This window comes from Emys orbicularis, chromosome 2 (assembly GCF_028017835.1).
Source record: "Emys orbicularis isolate rEmyOrb1 chromosome 2, rEmyOrb1.hap1, whole genome shotgun sequence".
In the NCBI taxonomy this organism is placed as follows: domain Eukaryota; kingdom Metazoa; phylum Chordata; order Testudines; family Emydidae; genus Emys; species Emys orbicularis.
Window position 1 is genome coordinate 129284164 of NC_088684.1, and position 14359 is coordinate 129298522.

Consider the following 14359-nt stretch of genomic DNA (forward strand, 5'->3'; position numbering starts at 1 on the left):
GAAGGTGTCTATCACTGTGGTATCTAAATACTATATAGAGAGAGAAAAAAATATTCACATAGTACAGGCTAGGTGCAGTTTAAGTTGCAATATAACTTTCATTATAACCCCCAGTTTTTACTTATTCACCACTTTCACAAATTCCCATTGATGGTCTTAATGATTGTTTCCCTATGTGCAGTATCTTAGGTGTCTACTGCCTTTTGCCCTAGATAAAGCTTGTTCTCATCTCTGCTGCTCTATGTAAATAGTTTATGAAGCACTTTTTGATGGTATCTGACATTTACATGTGATTCCGTCATTGAGTCTGAGATGGAGCCAGAAGTGGAAACAGCTTTCTTCTGTGGCTCTGAACATCCTGGAAACACTTGGGAAATAATTTGACCCTATTGACAAGTAAATTGCAATTCCTGTGAAAGAATCTACTAGTTCCTTTAGTAATTTTTTTATTTTAGTAAATAACTAAATAGTTGGAAACCAGCTGGAGAACCTCTGAATTTTTATACATGCTACAGCTATGATAGCTATAAAAAAAGGACCCTAGATAGTTGGTAAAAGCAGACAAAAAATCAAGCCCTTTTGTACTTTATGCTATCTGAAAGCATAAGCGATTTTTGTAAGCGTCTGATGGCTACTTAGTGCAGCCCACAAGGATACAACAGAGCCCATATGAATGAAATGTACATCTAAGGTTGCCCAGTGCCCAGATCTCTCTTTGAGCTGGATGTTTTCTCCAGTGCAGGGCTCTGTTGGCCTGTGGAAGGTTAGGGATAATTTTATAGAATCTTGCATAAATTAACTCTGGAGTAGACAGCAAATCCCTTGTTCTCCCTCTGGATCCAGTGTTTATTGGCTCTTTAGCTTCTTTGGCAGATGTTTAAGCGAGATCGTTGTGGCAGCCCAGTGAGCGGTGGTCGGCAAGACAAACCAGGGCCACAATCACAGCGTTGGAAAATTTCTGGACCTTGAGCAACATCTTTGTGTCCCCGGCGGGAACAGACCAGTCCTTCACGGAGAACTGGCTTACAGATTTTGGTCCAGAAATGGCGAGCGCAGCAAAGCCCAAAGGCACAATCTGATGTGCGAAGGCAGCTTTCTCCCTCTTGACCTGCAGTAAGCAGAATAAAATGTATAACATACCCCATGTCTTTGAGGTTCTTGGCTTGAGCGGTGGGCACTGAATCAACAGCTCAGAGAAAAGTTGCTGACCACAAAACTGAGGATTGCTAGCAGAGGGGTGGGACTCACTTCAGACCAGTCCTGATCTCCCACATTGTGGAAAGCCCTCTGTCCTCCCCTGCAAAGACCTCTAGCTGATCTTCTGGCTTAAAAATCAGCAGGCATGCTAATGGTTAGACATCAGTCATAACTATGGACAAGGCTTGCAAGAATCTTCCTTCATATGAGGATTATTTTTCCAAATGAAAAAGATCTTTGGGCTCCTACTCCCTCCCAGTTTTACCATTTTGAAATCTATCTGCTTTATTCACAAAAGAAGTTAGCAGCTAGTGTGGTGCCTATGGAACATTACCAACTGATAATGGCAGCTACAACTACTACTACAGTTTTTCTGTCTTTTTTTTTTTTTTTTTTTTTTTTTAAAGAAAAAGCTGCATTGTCTATAGATTGTACACATAACCTGTCTATAGAATCATAGGACTGGAAGGGACCTTGAGAGGTCATTTAGTCCAGTCCCCTGCACTCAGGACTAAGTATTATTTAGACCATCCCTGATAGGTGTTTGTCTAACCTGCTCTTAAAAATCTCTAATGTTGGAGATTCCACAACCTCCCTAGACAATTTATTCCAGTGCTTAACCACCCTGACAGTAAGTTTTTCCTCATGTCTAATCTAAACTTCCCTTGCTGCAATTTAAGCCCATTGCTTCTTGTCCTATCCTCAGAGGTTAAGGAGAATAATTTTTCTCTGTCTTCCTTGTAACAACCTTTTTACGTACTTGAAAACTGTTATCCTGTCCCTCCTCTGTCTTCTCTTCTCCAAACTAAGCAAACCCCATTTTTTTCAGACTACCCTCATAGTGATGTTTTCTAGACCTTTAACCATTTTTGCTGCTTTTCTCTGGAGTTTCTCCAATTTGTCCACATCTTTCTTGAAATGTGGTGCCCAGAACTGGACACAATACTCCAGTTGATGCCTAATTAGAGTGGAAGAATTACTTCTCATGTCTCACTTACGAAGGCAAGAATGTATTTGAGTCACCTCATCCTCCCTTTCCTGAGTCCTCTCTTTGCATATGCCTGCTTGTGATTTTCTCTTAAATTGTAAGTTCCTTGAGAAAGAGATTGTTTCCTCTCTGTGACCCCATTCCTACAACCATTTAAGCACATGCATACGTGTTTGCAATTTCAGACCTAGCATATGCTAATATAGTACAAATAATTAATAATAGTAATAGTTCTTTTGAGCTTTTTGAATAACAGCTCTTGAGACCTTATTGCCCTCTGCTGCTTTGGTTCTGTTTGATCCTTTTTCTAATAATGTCAGTTTCCCTAGGTTAATGTTGTTTTATGAATCTTAATTTTTGTATTCCCTGACTTATTTGTTACATATTTAATTCCTTCCATTTAGAGATATTCATATTACGTTACTTGTAAAATGGGGATACTGATACTGACCTTTATTAAGCGCTTTGAAATCTGATGAAAAGCGCTACATAAGAGCTTGGTATTATCTATTATTAAATAGAAACAATGTGCTATCTTACCATTGTTTGCATTTTGTTTGCACTAGACACAATATGAAGACAGCCCCAAATAGTGGTATCCTAACATGAACTTGCATCCTGCAAGTAATCTGTGTTAGAAAATTGACACATAAGAAACTAATCTAACAATGTTTATTTCTGAGCAAGTACTAGCACTCTCAATTTAAATAAATGGAGAACAGCACATTGATGAATGTTTTTAACAAAGCCTGACCTCTTCCCACTCCTTTGCTAGTTTGCTAGCCATTAACTAGCAAAGTTGGTTTCTGACTTTTATGAAAGGTGATTTGTGATGAGCACAGTGTAAATTGCTAAGTAGATCCAGATTCCACGCTGCACTTAGTGCAGCCAGGGATGGGGAGTTGTACTTCAGCTTTGTGGCGCCTGGATTCTAGAACTGTTTGGGAGCCCAAAGGCTGCAATAATTTAAACCTGGCTGTCCCTAGCTCAAAAGGTGGTTGGAAGCCAGGAATAGCCTTGGAATAAGGACACTCCAGCTGTGCCCCCTATGCCAAGGGCACGGTGGCAGAGAGCTGCTTTTCCTGATGAACAGGGAATTTCCAGATAACAGCCAAAAGGTTGGCTTAATCAAGTTTTGCATCACCAGAGCGGGGTCCAGAATCTAGTCAAAATATTCCTAGTGAGTAAAGAGACAAGGTGGGTGAGGTAATATCTTTTATTGGACCAACCTCTATTGGTGAGGGAGAGAAGCTTTCGAGCTTCCACAGAGCTTGAATATAAAAGATGTTACCTCACCCACCTTGTGTCTCTAATATCCTGGGACCGCTGTGGCTACAACACTGTATCCAAACCTAGTAAGTAACAGTTTATATTTTTACAGAAAAGATTTTATGGGGATTATTGTCCTCTGCATTTGTTTTAACATAATTCCTGACAATTTAACATTCAAAACATCTAATTCTGTGATTGGCATTATTATAACTTCCATGTAGGAAATAATGCGGTTATCCTCAGTGCATAATTTTAAAGCACGTTGGGACCAATCTGTTCATTTTCTTTATGTAATAGAATGGTAGGGGTCTCCTCCTTTTCCTAATGGAAGATAACATACACATGCCTCCATATAATTTTACTTTTCTAATCTGGAATATATTTCTCCTCCAAGATTGAATATAATTACCGGTATTTCTCTGCTTTTAGGCCCATTTTACCTTTATTGCTGGGAGATTTGACAAGTCCTTTTTTAGAGTTGTTTTCTTGGATCTGGTGTTGAGTTGTCCCTTTTGAATCAGAACCATCCTGTTCATCAGTCCTTCTTCCTTCTGTTGGGGTAACTTCTTCAGTCTGGCTGCAAACATCTGGTGTAAAGGTGGAAGGTTGTAATTTTGGACAGAAGCGCGCGGGGGAAGAATGCCGACATAGCTGCTTTGAGACAACAAATGATCTTTTATTCTAGATGTGAAAATGGCCAATTGCCTTGTCTCTCCCTCCCTCATACATCATACTTTTATAGGTTCATACCTGCGTAGATTTTAAGGATAAAAGGGATCATTATGATCACCTTAGTCTGACCTTTTGCATAACAGACCATAGATTCTCACCCAGTAACTTCTGCATTAAACCTATAAGCTCTGTTTGAGATACAGCAGTGGTTCTCAACCAGGGGTAGGCATACCGCTGGGGATACACAGAGGTTTTCTAGGGGGTACATAAACTCATCTAGATATTTGACTAGTTTTACAACAGGTTACATAAAAAGCGCTAGTTTAGTACAAACTAAAATTTCATACAAACAGTGACTTGATTATACTGCTATATATATTATACACTGAAATGTAAGTACAATATTTATATTCCAGTTGATTTATTTTATAATTATATGGTATAAATAAGAAAGTAAGCAATTTTTCAGTGATAGCATGGTGAGAGATTTTTGTGTCTGATTTTGTAAGCAAATAGTTTTAAAGTGTATCTTGGGGGTATGCAAGACAAATCAGACTCCTGAAAGGGGCACAGTTATCTTGAAAGATTGAAAGCCACTGAGCTATAGCATATCTTTTAGAAAGGCATCCAGTCTTGATTTAAAGATTTCAAGTGATGGAGAATCCACCATGTCCCTAAGTCAGTTGTTCTAATGGTTAATGAGCCTAATTTTTAAAATGTGCACCTTATTTTTACTCTGAATTTACCTAGCTTCAGTTTCCAACCATTGAATTTTGTCATGCCTTTTTCTGCTAGATTAAAGAGTCAGCTGTCCACTGTCAGAAGTCTCTTTCCTATATAGGAGTTGTAGGCCATGATCAAGGCATCTTCCGTTCCTCCCAACTCCTTTTCAGTATCACTGCCTTCCAGAATACTGTGTCCCATCTTATAAGTGTGACCCTACATTCTTTGTTCCTACATGTTTGTGACCTTGCATTTGACACTGTTAAAACACACATTGTTCAAGTGAGCCCACCCTACCAAGTGATTCATGTTGGTCTATATAACTGACCTGTTCCCATCATTATTTATCGCTCCATCAATTCGTGTCATCTGCAAACTTTACCAGCACTGATTTTACATTTCTTTCCAGATCATTGATACAGATATTGAATAGCATTTGGTGAGAACAGATCCCCATGAGACTCCCACTAGAAACACCCCCCCCCCCCCCCAGGAGGAGGATTCCCTCTTTAGTTAGTGTCAGCTAATCCAGTTTCTAATCTATTTAATATGGCCCGTATTGATTTTTTTTTACAGTGTTAAACTTTTTAATCAGAATGTCACATGGGACTCAAACACATTACAGAAATTAAAGATAGTTGTGTTTATATGATATATTTTATTAACTCAACTTGTCATTTCAGACGCACACTATTATTTTTTAAGATCTATTTTCCATAAAACCTTGTTGATCATAACCAATTATGCTACCATCTTTTAATTCTTTACTGATTGGATCCCATACAATCCTTTCCATGACTTTGCCTGGGATTAATGTCAGACTAACTGTCCTATAGTTATTCCTGATCATTCCAGTTACCCTTTCTAAACATTGGTACAACATGAGCGTATTTTCAAGTCCTCTGGAACTTTCCAGTATTCCAAGATTTGTTAAATCAATATTAACAATTCAGAGAACTCTGGCAATTCTCTAATCTTGGATGCAGGTTATCCAGACCTGATGATTTTAAAAATATTTAATAGTTGCTGTTCCTACTTACTGGTGGAATAGCAAGGATGTTAACATGTCATCTTATCACTGTAATATATTAAAAATATACAAAACATCATTGTACTACAGTAGAACTTCAGAGTTACGAACCCCAGTGTTACAAACTGACTGGTCAACCACACCTAATTTGGAACCGGAATTACACAATCAGGCAGTAGCAGAGACCATAAAAAACCCAAAACACACAGATACAGTACTGTGTTAAACATAAACTATTAGAAAAATAAAGGAAGAGTTTAAACAAGATTTGACAAGGTAAGGAAACTGTTTCTGTGCTTGTTTAATTTAAATAAAGATGTTTAAAAAGCATTTTTCTTCTGCGTAGTAAAGTTTCAAAACTGTATGAAGTCAATGTTCAGTTGTAAACGTTCGAAAGAACAACCATAATGTTTTGTTCAGAGTTACTAACAACCTCCATTCCTGAGGTGTTTATAACTCCATTGTACTTTCCAAACACAGAATTATTATTGAATACTTTTGCCTTTTTCCATATTGTAATTGATATCTTTACAATCGTTATCTAATTTCAGACCTATGAAATTGTTCAGATTTAATTTGTTCCTGATATATTTAAAGAATTCCTTCTGATTGTCCTTAGCCCTAATGGCCATAGAGATATATAGATATATATATATTTTTTCCCCATTGATACCTTTAGCTTCTTTTATTAATTGTATGCAGTTCCTAACTACCAGTTTTAACTCATTACTATCAATTGCCCTATTCTAAATGTGTTCAGATGCATGTATAGGACTTTTATTACTTTATTTTACAGATGCCTCATGGTAAAGATAGTTGCTTGTTTTAAAGAAATGCTGGAGAGCTCGATGATCTCAACATTAGCAGGAGGTAAGGGAAAACCAGAAAAATTTTAAAACAGGCACCGACCACTTTTGTGTTTAGACCATATAGATTATAAACATATAATTCTAATTTCTACCAACTTTTAAATATCATAGACACCAGATGATTATAGCTTACCATTTAGACAAATAGTCCCTGGGCAGCACATAGCATTACGCTTGCATCTTCTTCGTAACCCACGACAGGTAGCACAGAAGGGCACTTCATCTTCAGGCTTGAGGCAGAATTTGCTAGCATTACAGTCCTGGTCTGTTATGCACTGTGAACTCTACAAAGAAAAAATAACTTTCCTCAGAGGGGGAAAATGCTGTAAATGAGCAATATTTAGAATAGAATATACATTGCTCACACCCAAAAAAAAAAAAAAAAAAAACCTACTGCCCCCTTCATTGATCAGTCCAACATGTTATTTTTGGAATAATCTTTCTTGGGTCTGATCTATGATCTTCCATTTGATTGGGAGCTCTGGAGGACAAGGTCTACACCTCTCTATCCTGTATTGGGCCCAGCACAGTTGTGATCTTCAGCAAGTAACAGTAACAGCTTGTTAACAAAACTGACATGTTTTTAAAGCAGCAGTTTGTGCACATTTGTGTTTGTTATACGTGCCAGTAGTTAAACTAGCCTAATGTTACACAGCAAATCACTTCCCAAATCAAGATTAGAATTCTAGCACCCCTTTGCTCACCCCGTCTTGCACTCAGTGCATTAGAGCATAGTGCTCTGCTGAAGAGCTGATCAGTGCTGACAGGCCATCACTTGCTCTGACTTCATTTATATTTTAATAGGGTGATTTCTTGATGTCATTCCATTTTTAAAATGTTTCCAATTTAGAAATACACAACAGCTATGACAGTATTAAAATTCTATCTGCTAGGATGGTTGATCCAACTCCAGTTATCACATAGCTGGGTCTGTTGGGGTCAGGAACATAAGTATTTTTTGTTTCCTCTTAACAATTCTAGTACTTTCTGGGCCAAGCACTACTCCAAGCAGTTGTAACCCTTCTGTTTAAAAACTGAAATCAATCATAAGATTTTTGCAAAATATTACTAATATTCTGAGATCGTTTAACCCTTGAAAATTCAATTCAGGTCCCCAACTGACCCCCAGAGCTCTCACCTTTCTGGTGCCCTGCACTTCAGCTGAACTCTTGATGCTGTTGTAGTCTAGGACCAGGGCTACCAATGGGGAACAGACGCAGCTGAGCCCCAGCAGCAAGACTGCCACCATTCTTCAGGCAGGTTGATCTGTGTTCCCCCCCCCCCGTGAGTTCTACAGCGCTTACCACTGTTGTCTAAGATGTGCTGAAGCTTGAAAACAAGCAACACAGATTCAGCAAATATGGGATATTTGTGAATCTTTTTAAAAGAAAAAAATCTTGAATAAAAGTCCTTTTCTTACATTTTACATCTCTAACCTAAGAGGAAAATCTGTGGAGAGGAGCTCTGTCCTTCCTGGGGTATTTATAGCCAAGTTTGCTGTCCTTTCCATCCCCTCCTCTCCTCATTTCCTTCCTCTTCAGCCCACACAGATTTCAATAAATCTCTTCAAATCTGTTTGATCAATAGTTCAAAACAAGGATTCACTAAAATGAGCAAGGAGGTAGGGCAGCAGCAGCCACCTCTCCTCCGGGGCTGAGCCACTCCTAATTATTGCATATCAAAGTTAGTTCAAAGGGACAGCAGAGGAGCAGGATGTTTGTATCAAAGGCAGACACTGTAATCACCTGCATTTCCTACCCTCCATAATCCCTTTGCAAAATGTTTTTTTCTAAGATCTGTTTTCACAGTTAATTGTGCTCCAAGAGAGAGTGATTCATGTTGGCCAGTCTGCCAATTACTAAACATTTATCCCTGGTATGGTGGGAATATAGAAAAAACTGTCTGGTTAGCTCTGGCATCCAGTCACAATTATCACTTAGTTCAAGGCAGCTGCCAAAATAATCTCTGCTCAAGTCAAATATGTTTGGGAAAGCTTTCTTGCTTCCTGTAGTGGAACAAAACTGTTTGAAGCTAGTGTTCATTCAGAAAACTAGGATATGTATCTGCTTTGATCCTGACTCAAGTTGGGGGTGGGGGTGTTATACTAGTAGTAAAATCACAGAATATTTATCTTCACAAAATGTGATTAGTATCTTTACTGTCATCTGTATCACATTGCCTTAACTTGAAACAATTGGAACTGGATTACAGATTTCCAGCTGATATATGCAGAATTTGACATGCCTCCAATCTCCCCAAACAGAAAAGTCTTCTTCCTCACTCAGAACTTTTGCCATTCAATTGTCATGTTGAAACATCACCCAGGACAGATTGGAAGCGGAAAGCCTACATGTGTGCCTTAAGCTACTCTATCCTAATGTTTTAAAGTTAGAAAAAGAATAAGGTACCTAATGTTTTTATCATTGTACGTTTCCTATCAACACTCCAAGTTAATAAATATGATCTGCATATTATGCCATTAATGCAGTTGATGTAGGACATAATTTCTCCTGAGTTCCATTGCAACTTGGCTATCAAAGGGTGGCATGAGCGCAGGGCTGGGAGTCGAGAATTCCTGAGTTCAAATTCTAGCTCTACCATTCACTTTCTCTTTGGCTTTTTGCCCCGTTTCTCGATTATTAAAATGGACCTAACGCCTCTTCAGAATAATGTAATAAGGATAATATTATTAAACAGTCAATGTTTGTACAGGGCTTTGATCACAGTTATATAAATGGTGTTAAAGGCCTCCTTGCCTCTGTTTTATAGTCAAAAGCAGTTTTTAAATTTTGTTTGCCCTAGATACTAGCCAGGCTATTTAGTATACTTTAATAAAGTGATAGTTTTCCTAGGAAGTAGCCCCCTCAAACTCCCAAATAATTTAGACCATCATCCTTTTTGTATCACAAACCTACATTTCTCACATGAAATGATAGCTGGAATGGGTGTGGTTTTATTTTAGGGGGACTCTTCTTCCTGAGTGAGCTGTGTCTATCCCTTCACAAGTGGTTTCCCTATGGTCAATCCTTGTTCCCTCTTAGAAACACATTAGTCCTCTGGAGCAGCACAGATCCCTTTAGGAACATCAGTAGTGAGAACAGGGAAAGAAAAGGGGTAAAATCTTTTGCTTCTTTTAAGATGCTTTATTTCCCTGGCTCCAACCCACAATTTAAGTTCAATTTTGCCCTAACTAGCTTCCCTCCTTTCACACACCACCAGCTCTTGGGCATTCCTGCCACTCTTCCATATAATCTTCTACTTTAGCAATAGCCTCCAGACAGCAGGGCAAGAAAGAGGCTCTTCTGCATTACTTCGCTCTTCCTGACCCACCCACTAAGAGCTGTCACACTAATTGCAGCAGCACAAGGCACTCCCTTTTCCTAGTGTCCACAAGTCTGGCTGGCAAGGACTGTGTAGCCTTTTCTACACATAATTTTTAGCAATTCTCATGCTATTGGTTTAGTCCGAGTGTAGCTGTATCAGTGCTAGATCTAAGGTGGGAGAATTTCTAAACGTCTTCCATGTAAGCCAAGGCCTCCATCTTTGTGGTGTATTTCAGGAGGAATATTTTCCAAGTGATAGACTTCCTTCCATTAAATAGCCCACATCCACATTCCACTACACCCCCATGTAACAATCTCTAGATTTATAACTGCTGTTTTTTAAGTAGATTAAAGCAACCATAATTATGACTCCTGTCTCAAACAGTTTAAGAGAAATAAAACTGATTTGGAGAAAAAAAAAGTTTTAAACAATCAAAGTTACTAGAATAAGTAATTCCTTGGCAGAAATTCACAGGAAATCTTTATTGAGGTAACAGATGAAAGGGAAACATTGATGAGCAGACAAAATTACAGGAGATATTTATTGTAACTTTTCAAAAGTGTGTTAGTCATAGAAATCAAAGTCAGTACTTGAAATAGTTTACAATTTAAGCTTAGATGTGACATGAGTAACAAACAATTTGGAGGGGTTGTAGAAGGGCCAGGGTAACAATATGATAACGTGGTTTATTACCTTAGGCATTTGTATGCCTTTTTCCTTCAGTTAGGAGGGAGAGAGTACAGAAGAGAACAACAAAAATGATAAAAGGTTAGAAACCCTGACCAATGAGGAAAGGTTAAAAAAAACTAGGCCTGTTTAGTCTTGAGAAAAGAAAGATGGGGGCGGGGGGGGGGGGAGAAGGAGACCTGATGAGACTTCAAACACACCTCTACCCCGATAGAACACAAATTCGGATATAACACGGTAAAGCAGTGCTCCAGGGGGGTGGGGCTGCGCACTCCGGCGGATCAAAGCAAGTTCAATATAACGCGGTAAGACTTTTTGGCTCCCGAAGACAGCGTTATATCGGGGTAGAGGTGTATGCTAAATGCTGTTAGCAAATATGCTAAATGCTGGGCTTAATATTCAGCAAAGGATATTTAGGTAAGGGATTAGGAAAAACCTTATAAGGGTTAAGTTTTGGCCATACTCTCTACACCAACAGCTTGAAGGGAGAGTGGTGTAGAAGTGCTACCATGGCTCTGAGCCATCAAACAACCCTTGTACGTGTGCAGTAGTCTCCTTGTGTCACAAATCCTAGCCAAGCAGCCCCTTGTGTTTGCTCACTGTGGGTCCCAAGGTAGGGGTCTCAGCAGGCTGCACTACTATTTCTTCCCTTTGTCCTTCTCTGGCACGTTTCCTGGGCACTGACTTTCACCCTGCTACTCTTTCATGGAAATGGAACCCGTTTGGCCTCCAGTACCAGTGCTGAACCCCAGGATACCTCAGAAGCTTAAACACCCTCTCCCAGAACTCCACCCTAAGATGTGAGCTTCTAGTTTACCATTTTAACTCTCTCACAAGGCTCGTAAATGTTAGCATGTAACACATCTGACTCTTTTCCCAGAGTCTCTCACAATTGTTCTTTTATTTAATCATATAAATCACAAGAGAATACAGATCAAACAAAATAGTAAACCCTGCAGCCTATTTCCCCTGCTTCAGTTTCCTCACCACTGCAGGGCATTCTTTGGCCTGGGGTCTAAGTCCTGGTGCAGGGCACTGCTTATCTGCTGAAAAGTGAAATCATGTCCTCCAGCCCAACTTCTTGGTCCTAGGCCAGTCCATCCCCTTCCCCTCTCCTGTTCCAAGTTCCCCCTGTGTGGTTCCTTATTTAACCCCCTGGCTGGTCACCTGTACTGCTCCTGGTAAATTTCCACTGCTTCTACTTTCCTCCCTCTCTGCAAAGGAGGTAGAGTAAAACTGCTTTTTCCTAAGCTTTAGCTCACCTACTGTTCCAAGGGATCTGCACCAGAATAGGGTTGTTGAATTTTAACTATTCCCCATTGTATCTGTTCTAGGAGGATGTGACACCACCCATGGCAGCTAGGATGGGATTCATATTCACATAGAAGCATTCAAAAATACAGCAATTTTATAGTACAATATCCCAGTATCACCCATAAGTTGTACAGCTAGATACCCCAAATCATCACACCAGCTCTAGATCTGGTGGACGTGGGTCACCTTGCATTCACAGTGGTGTAAAGCTTGTGAGTACAGGTTAGAATCAGGGTCATGTGTGTTGATTACAGTAAAATAAGCTTATGGAAACAGTTCCCTATATTAAATACATATATTTGTTTAGTTTGTACAATGATTGAGACTTGCGGGGTGTAGGAAAATGTGATTGGGGTGAGTCTTGCCAACTCATAATTTTATTTTGAGTCTTGAGATAGTGGAGGGTGGTTCTCCTCCCACCCCCTGCAGGTGTTGGAATAAAAAAAAAAATCAAGTGTCTAGCCCTAGCACCTGTGGAAAAAGGCTTGAAAACATGAAGCAAGTGCACTGTAAACGTTCAGAACCCAAAAGGCAAATTAAAACAAAGGCCAAAATTATAATTTAAAATAGGGGTTTGGAACGGATCCCATATGAGGAGAGATTAAAGAGGCTAGGACTTTTCAGCTTGGAAAAGAGGAGACTAAGGGGGGACATGATAGAGGTATATAAAATCATAAGTTGTGTGGAGAAAGTGAATAAGGAAGTTATTTACTTGTTCCCATAATATAAGAACGAGGGGCCACCAAATGAAATTAATGGGCAGCAGGTTTAACACAAATAAAAGGAAGTTCTTCACACAGCGCCCTGTGGAACTCCTTGCCTGAGGAGGTTGTGAATGCTAGGACTATAGCAGGGTTTAAAAGAGAACTAGATAAATTCATGGAGGTTAAAACCATTAATGGCTATTAGCCAGGATGGGTAAGGAATGGTGTCCCTAGCCTGTTTGTCAGAGGGCTGGATGGACCTTTGGTCTGACCCAGTATGGCCATTCTTATGTTCTTTCAAAAAAAAATGATTTTTAAGTTAATGCCATTATTGGGGGGAACTGATTCATGATTTTTAAATGCTTGGGGTTAACACGAGGGCCATAGTGTGAGAAGGGTGGAGCTGGTGGCTGCGTGTGACAGAGAGAAGGGAAAGGGCATTTTGGGGAGACATACAGTGTACGTGGGAGAAACGGCAGTGTTGGAAGGGATGTGTTGGGGGATATTGTGGTGTGAACAAAGTGTGTGGGAGAAGTATGGTAGTGCCATGATGGTGGAGGGCTTTGTGTGAGAGGCATTCATGCTACAACGTGGGAGAAAAGTTTGTGGCGGGGATGCATCGGGGAGTTTGTACTAGATATGTGGTGGGGAATGGAATCACCTTTCCAAGTGGAGGATGGGAGCAAACGTGCAGCAGGGATTGGGCCTGTAGCGTTCAGGGACGTTTGCACAGCAGATGGTGGAAGCTGGCGGGAAAGGCAGTTAGTCCTACTCTGCTGTGTACCCTTGGCGCAGGCCTGTGGGTCTGACTCAAGGATGGCGTGGGGCTGGGCCTGCCTGAGCAGGGGAGAGGCCAGGTGGAGGCCGCCGTGCCCCAGTTACCGATGCGGAGCCGATCGGCAGCTGAGCGAGCCAGGGCCGGCTCTGAAAGCAACTCTGTTTGCAGCATCCGGGGAGCCGGGGGTTGCCATGGCAATAGGCCGGTCATGGCGGCGAGCTAGGAAAGGGGATTCCCCAGGCCTGGGGCAATGGGGACTGGATGAGCGGAGCTCGCTGCTGGGAGAACTACGAGGAGGCGGGACACCACCGTCCCCCCAGCTCAGGCAACAGAGCATGCGCAGACTGAGTCTCTCGTTAGCTTCCGGTCAATCTGAACTGTTCTGTGTGTCCTCCGCGCTCTTTACTCGCGCATGCGCGGTGGTGGTCTCTGACCATCGGTACATGCGCAGTACTAGTCTGCGTGTGCCGTTCTGCGGTGCTGTGAGAAGATGCAACGGGAATTAGAATGGGTGGTACTACGCACGCGCGGTGACGTAAGGGAGAGCGACGCGCGTGTGGCATTGGGAACTGGGAGCGTTGGGCATGCGCTGTAGATAGGTGTGGCGAGAGCGAGACCTTGAGCCTAGAGACAGAAGACAGCGGCTTTACGGTACGGGGGGGGTGAGAAGCTGGGTCTGGGGGAGCCGAGCGGAGCCGGGAGCGGTGACGGTGCCCGGTCTATTCGCTCCCACACCCCGTCGGGCTATAAGAGCGGGTAGGTCAGTGTCCGGCCTGGGCGACGTGAGGGCCCGGGCGGGGT

The 14359-nt window shown here is 41.1% G+C and overlaps 3 protein-coding genes across 4 annotated transcripts in view; 2 read left to right on the plus strand and 1 right to left on the minus strand.

Annotated features, from left to right (window-relative positions):
- Positions 1 to 9092, plus strand: part of POLB (DNA polymerase beta) — a 40716-nt gene extending 31624 nt beyond the window's left edge. The window contains exons 14-15 of one of the 2 annotated variants that reach the window (XR_010561124.1): positions 6679 to 6752; positions 9015 to 9092. Coding sequence is in view for 1 of the 2 variants with exons in the window: in XM_065397942.1 (XP_065254014.1) it covers positions 6679 to 6692 (14 nt within the window). In the remaining variant the exon portion in view is untranslated. Of the gene's footprint in view, positions 1 to 6678; positions 6963 to 9014 lie in introns of those variants that run through there. The other variant, XM_065397942.1, reaches the window with a different exon arrangement.
- On the minus strand, positions 858 to 8000 carry DKK4 (dickkopf WNT signaling pathway inhibitor 4). Its single transcript, XM_065397943.1, has 4 exons — positions 7890 to 8000; positions 6885 to 7035; positions 3898 to 4044; positions 858 to 1108 (listed from the first exon to the last, which is right to left on the minus strand). Exons 1-4 carry the CDS (start codon positions 7998 to 8000, stop codon positions 858 to 860), a joined length of 660 nt encoding a protein of 219 aa, XP_065254015.1.
- A 5014-nt stretch (positions 9093 to 14106) lies between the features above and the next one.
- The window catches only part of VDAC3 (voltage dependent anion channel 3), a 42154-nt gene continuing 41901 nt past the window's right edge, over positions 14107 to 14359 (plus strand). The window contains exon 1 of the mRNA XM_065399172.1: positions 14107 to 14209. The gene's annotated coding sequence lies outside the window, so the exon portion shown is untranslated. The remainder of the gene's footprint in view (positions 14210 to 14359) is intronic.

Coding starts and splice junctions, on each gene's coding strand:
- DKK4 (XM_065397943.1), bottom strand. CDS start 8,000: ATGGTGGCAGTCTTGCTGCTGGGGCTCAGCTGCGTCTGTTCCCCATTG. Junction 7,036..7,889: donor AAGTGCAGGGCACCAGAAAG/GTGAGAGCTCTG, acceptor TTTTCTTTGTAG/AGTTCACAGTGCATAACAGA. Junction 1,109..3,897: donor CAAATCTCCCAGCAATAAAG/GTAAAATGGGCC, acceptor TGCTTACTGCAG/GTCAAGAGGGAGAAAGCTGC.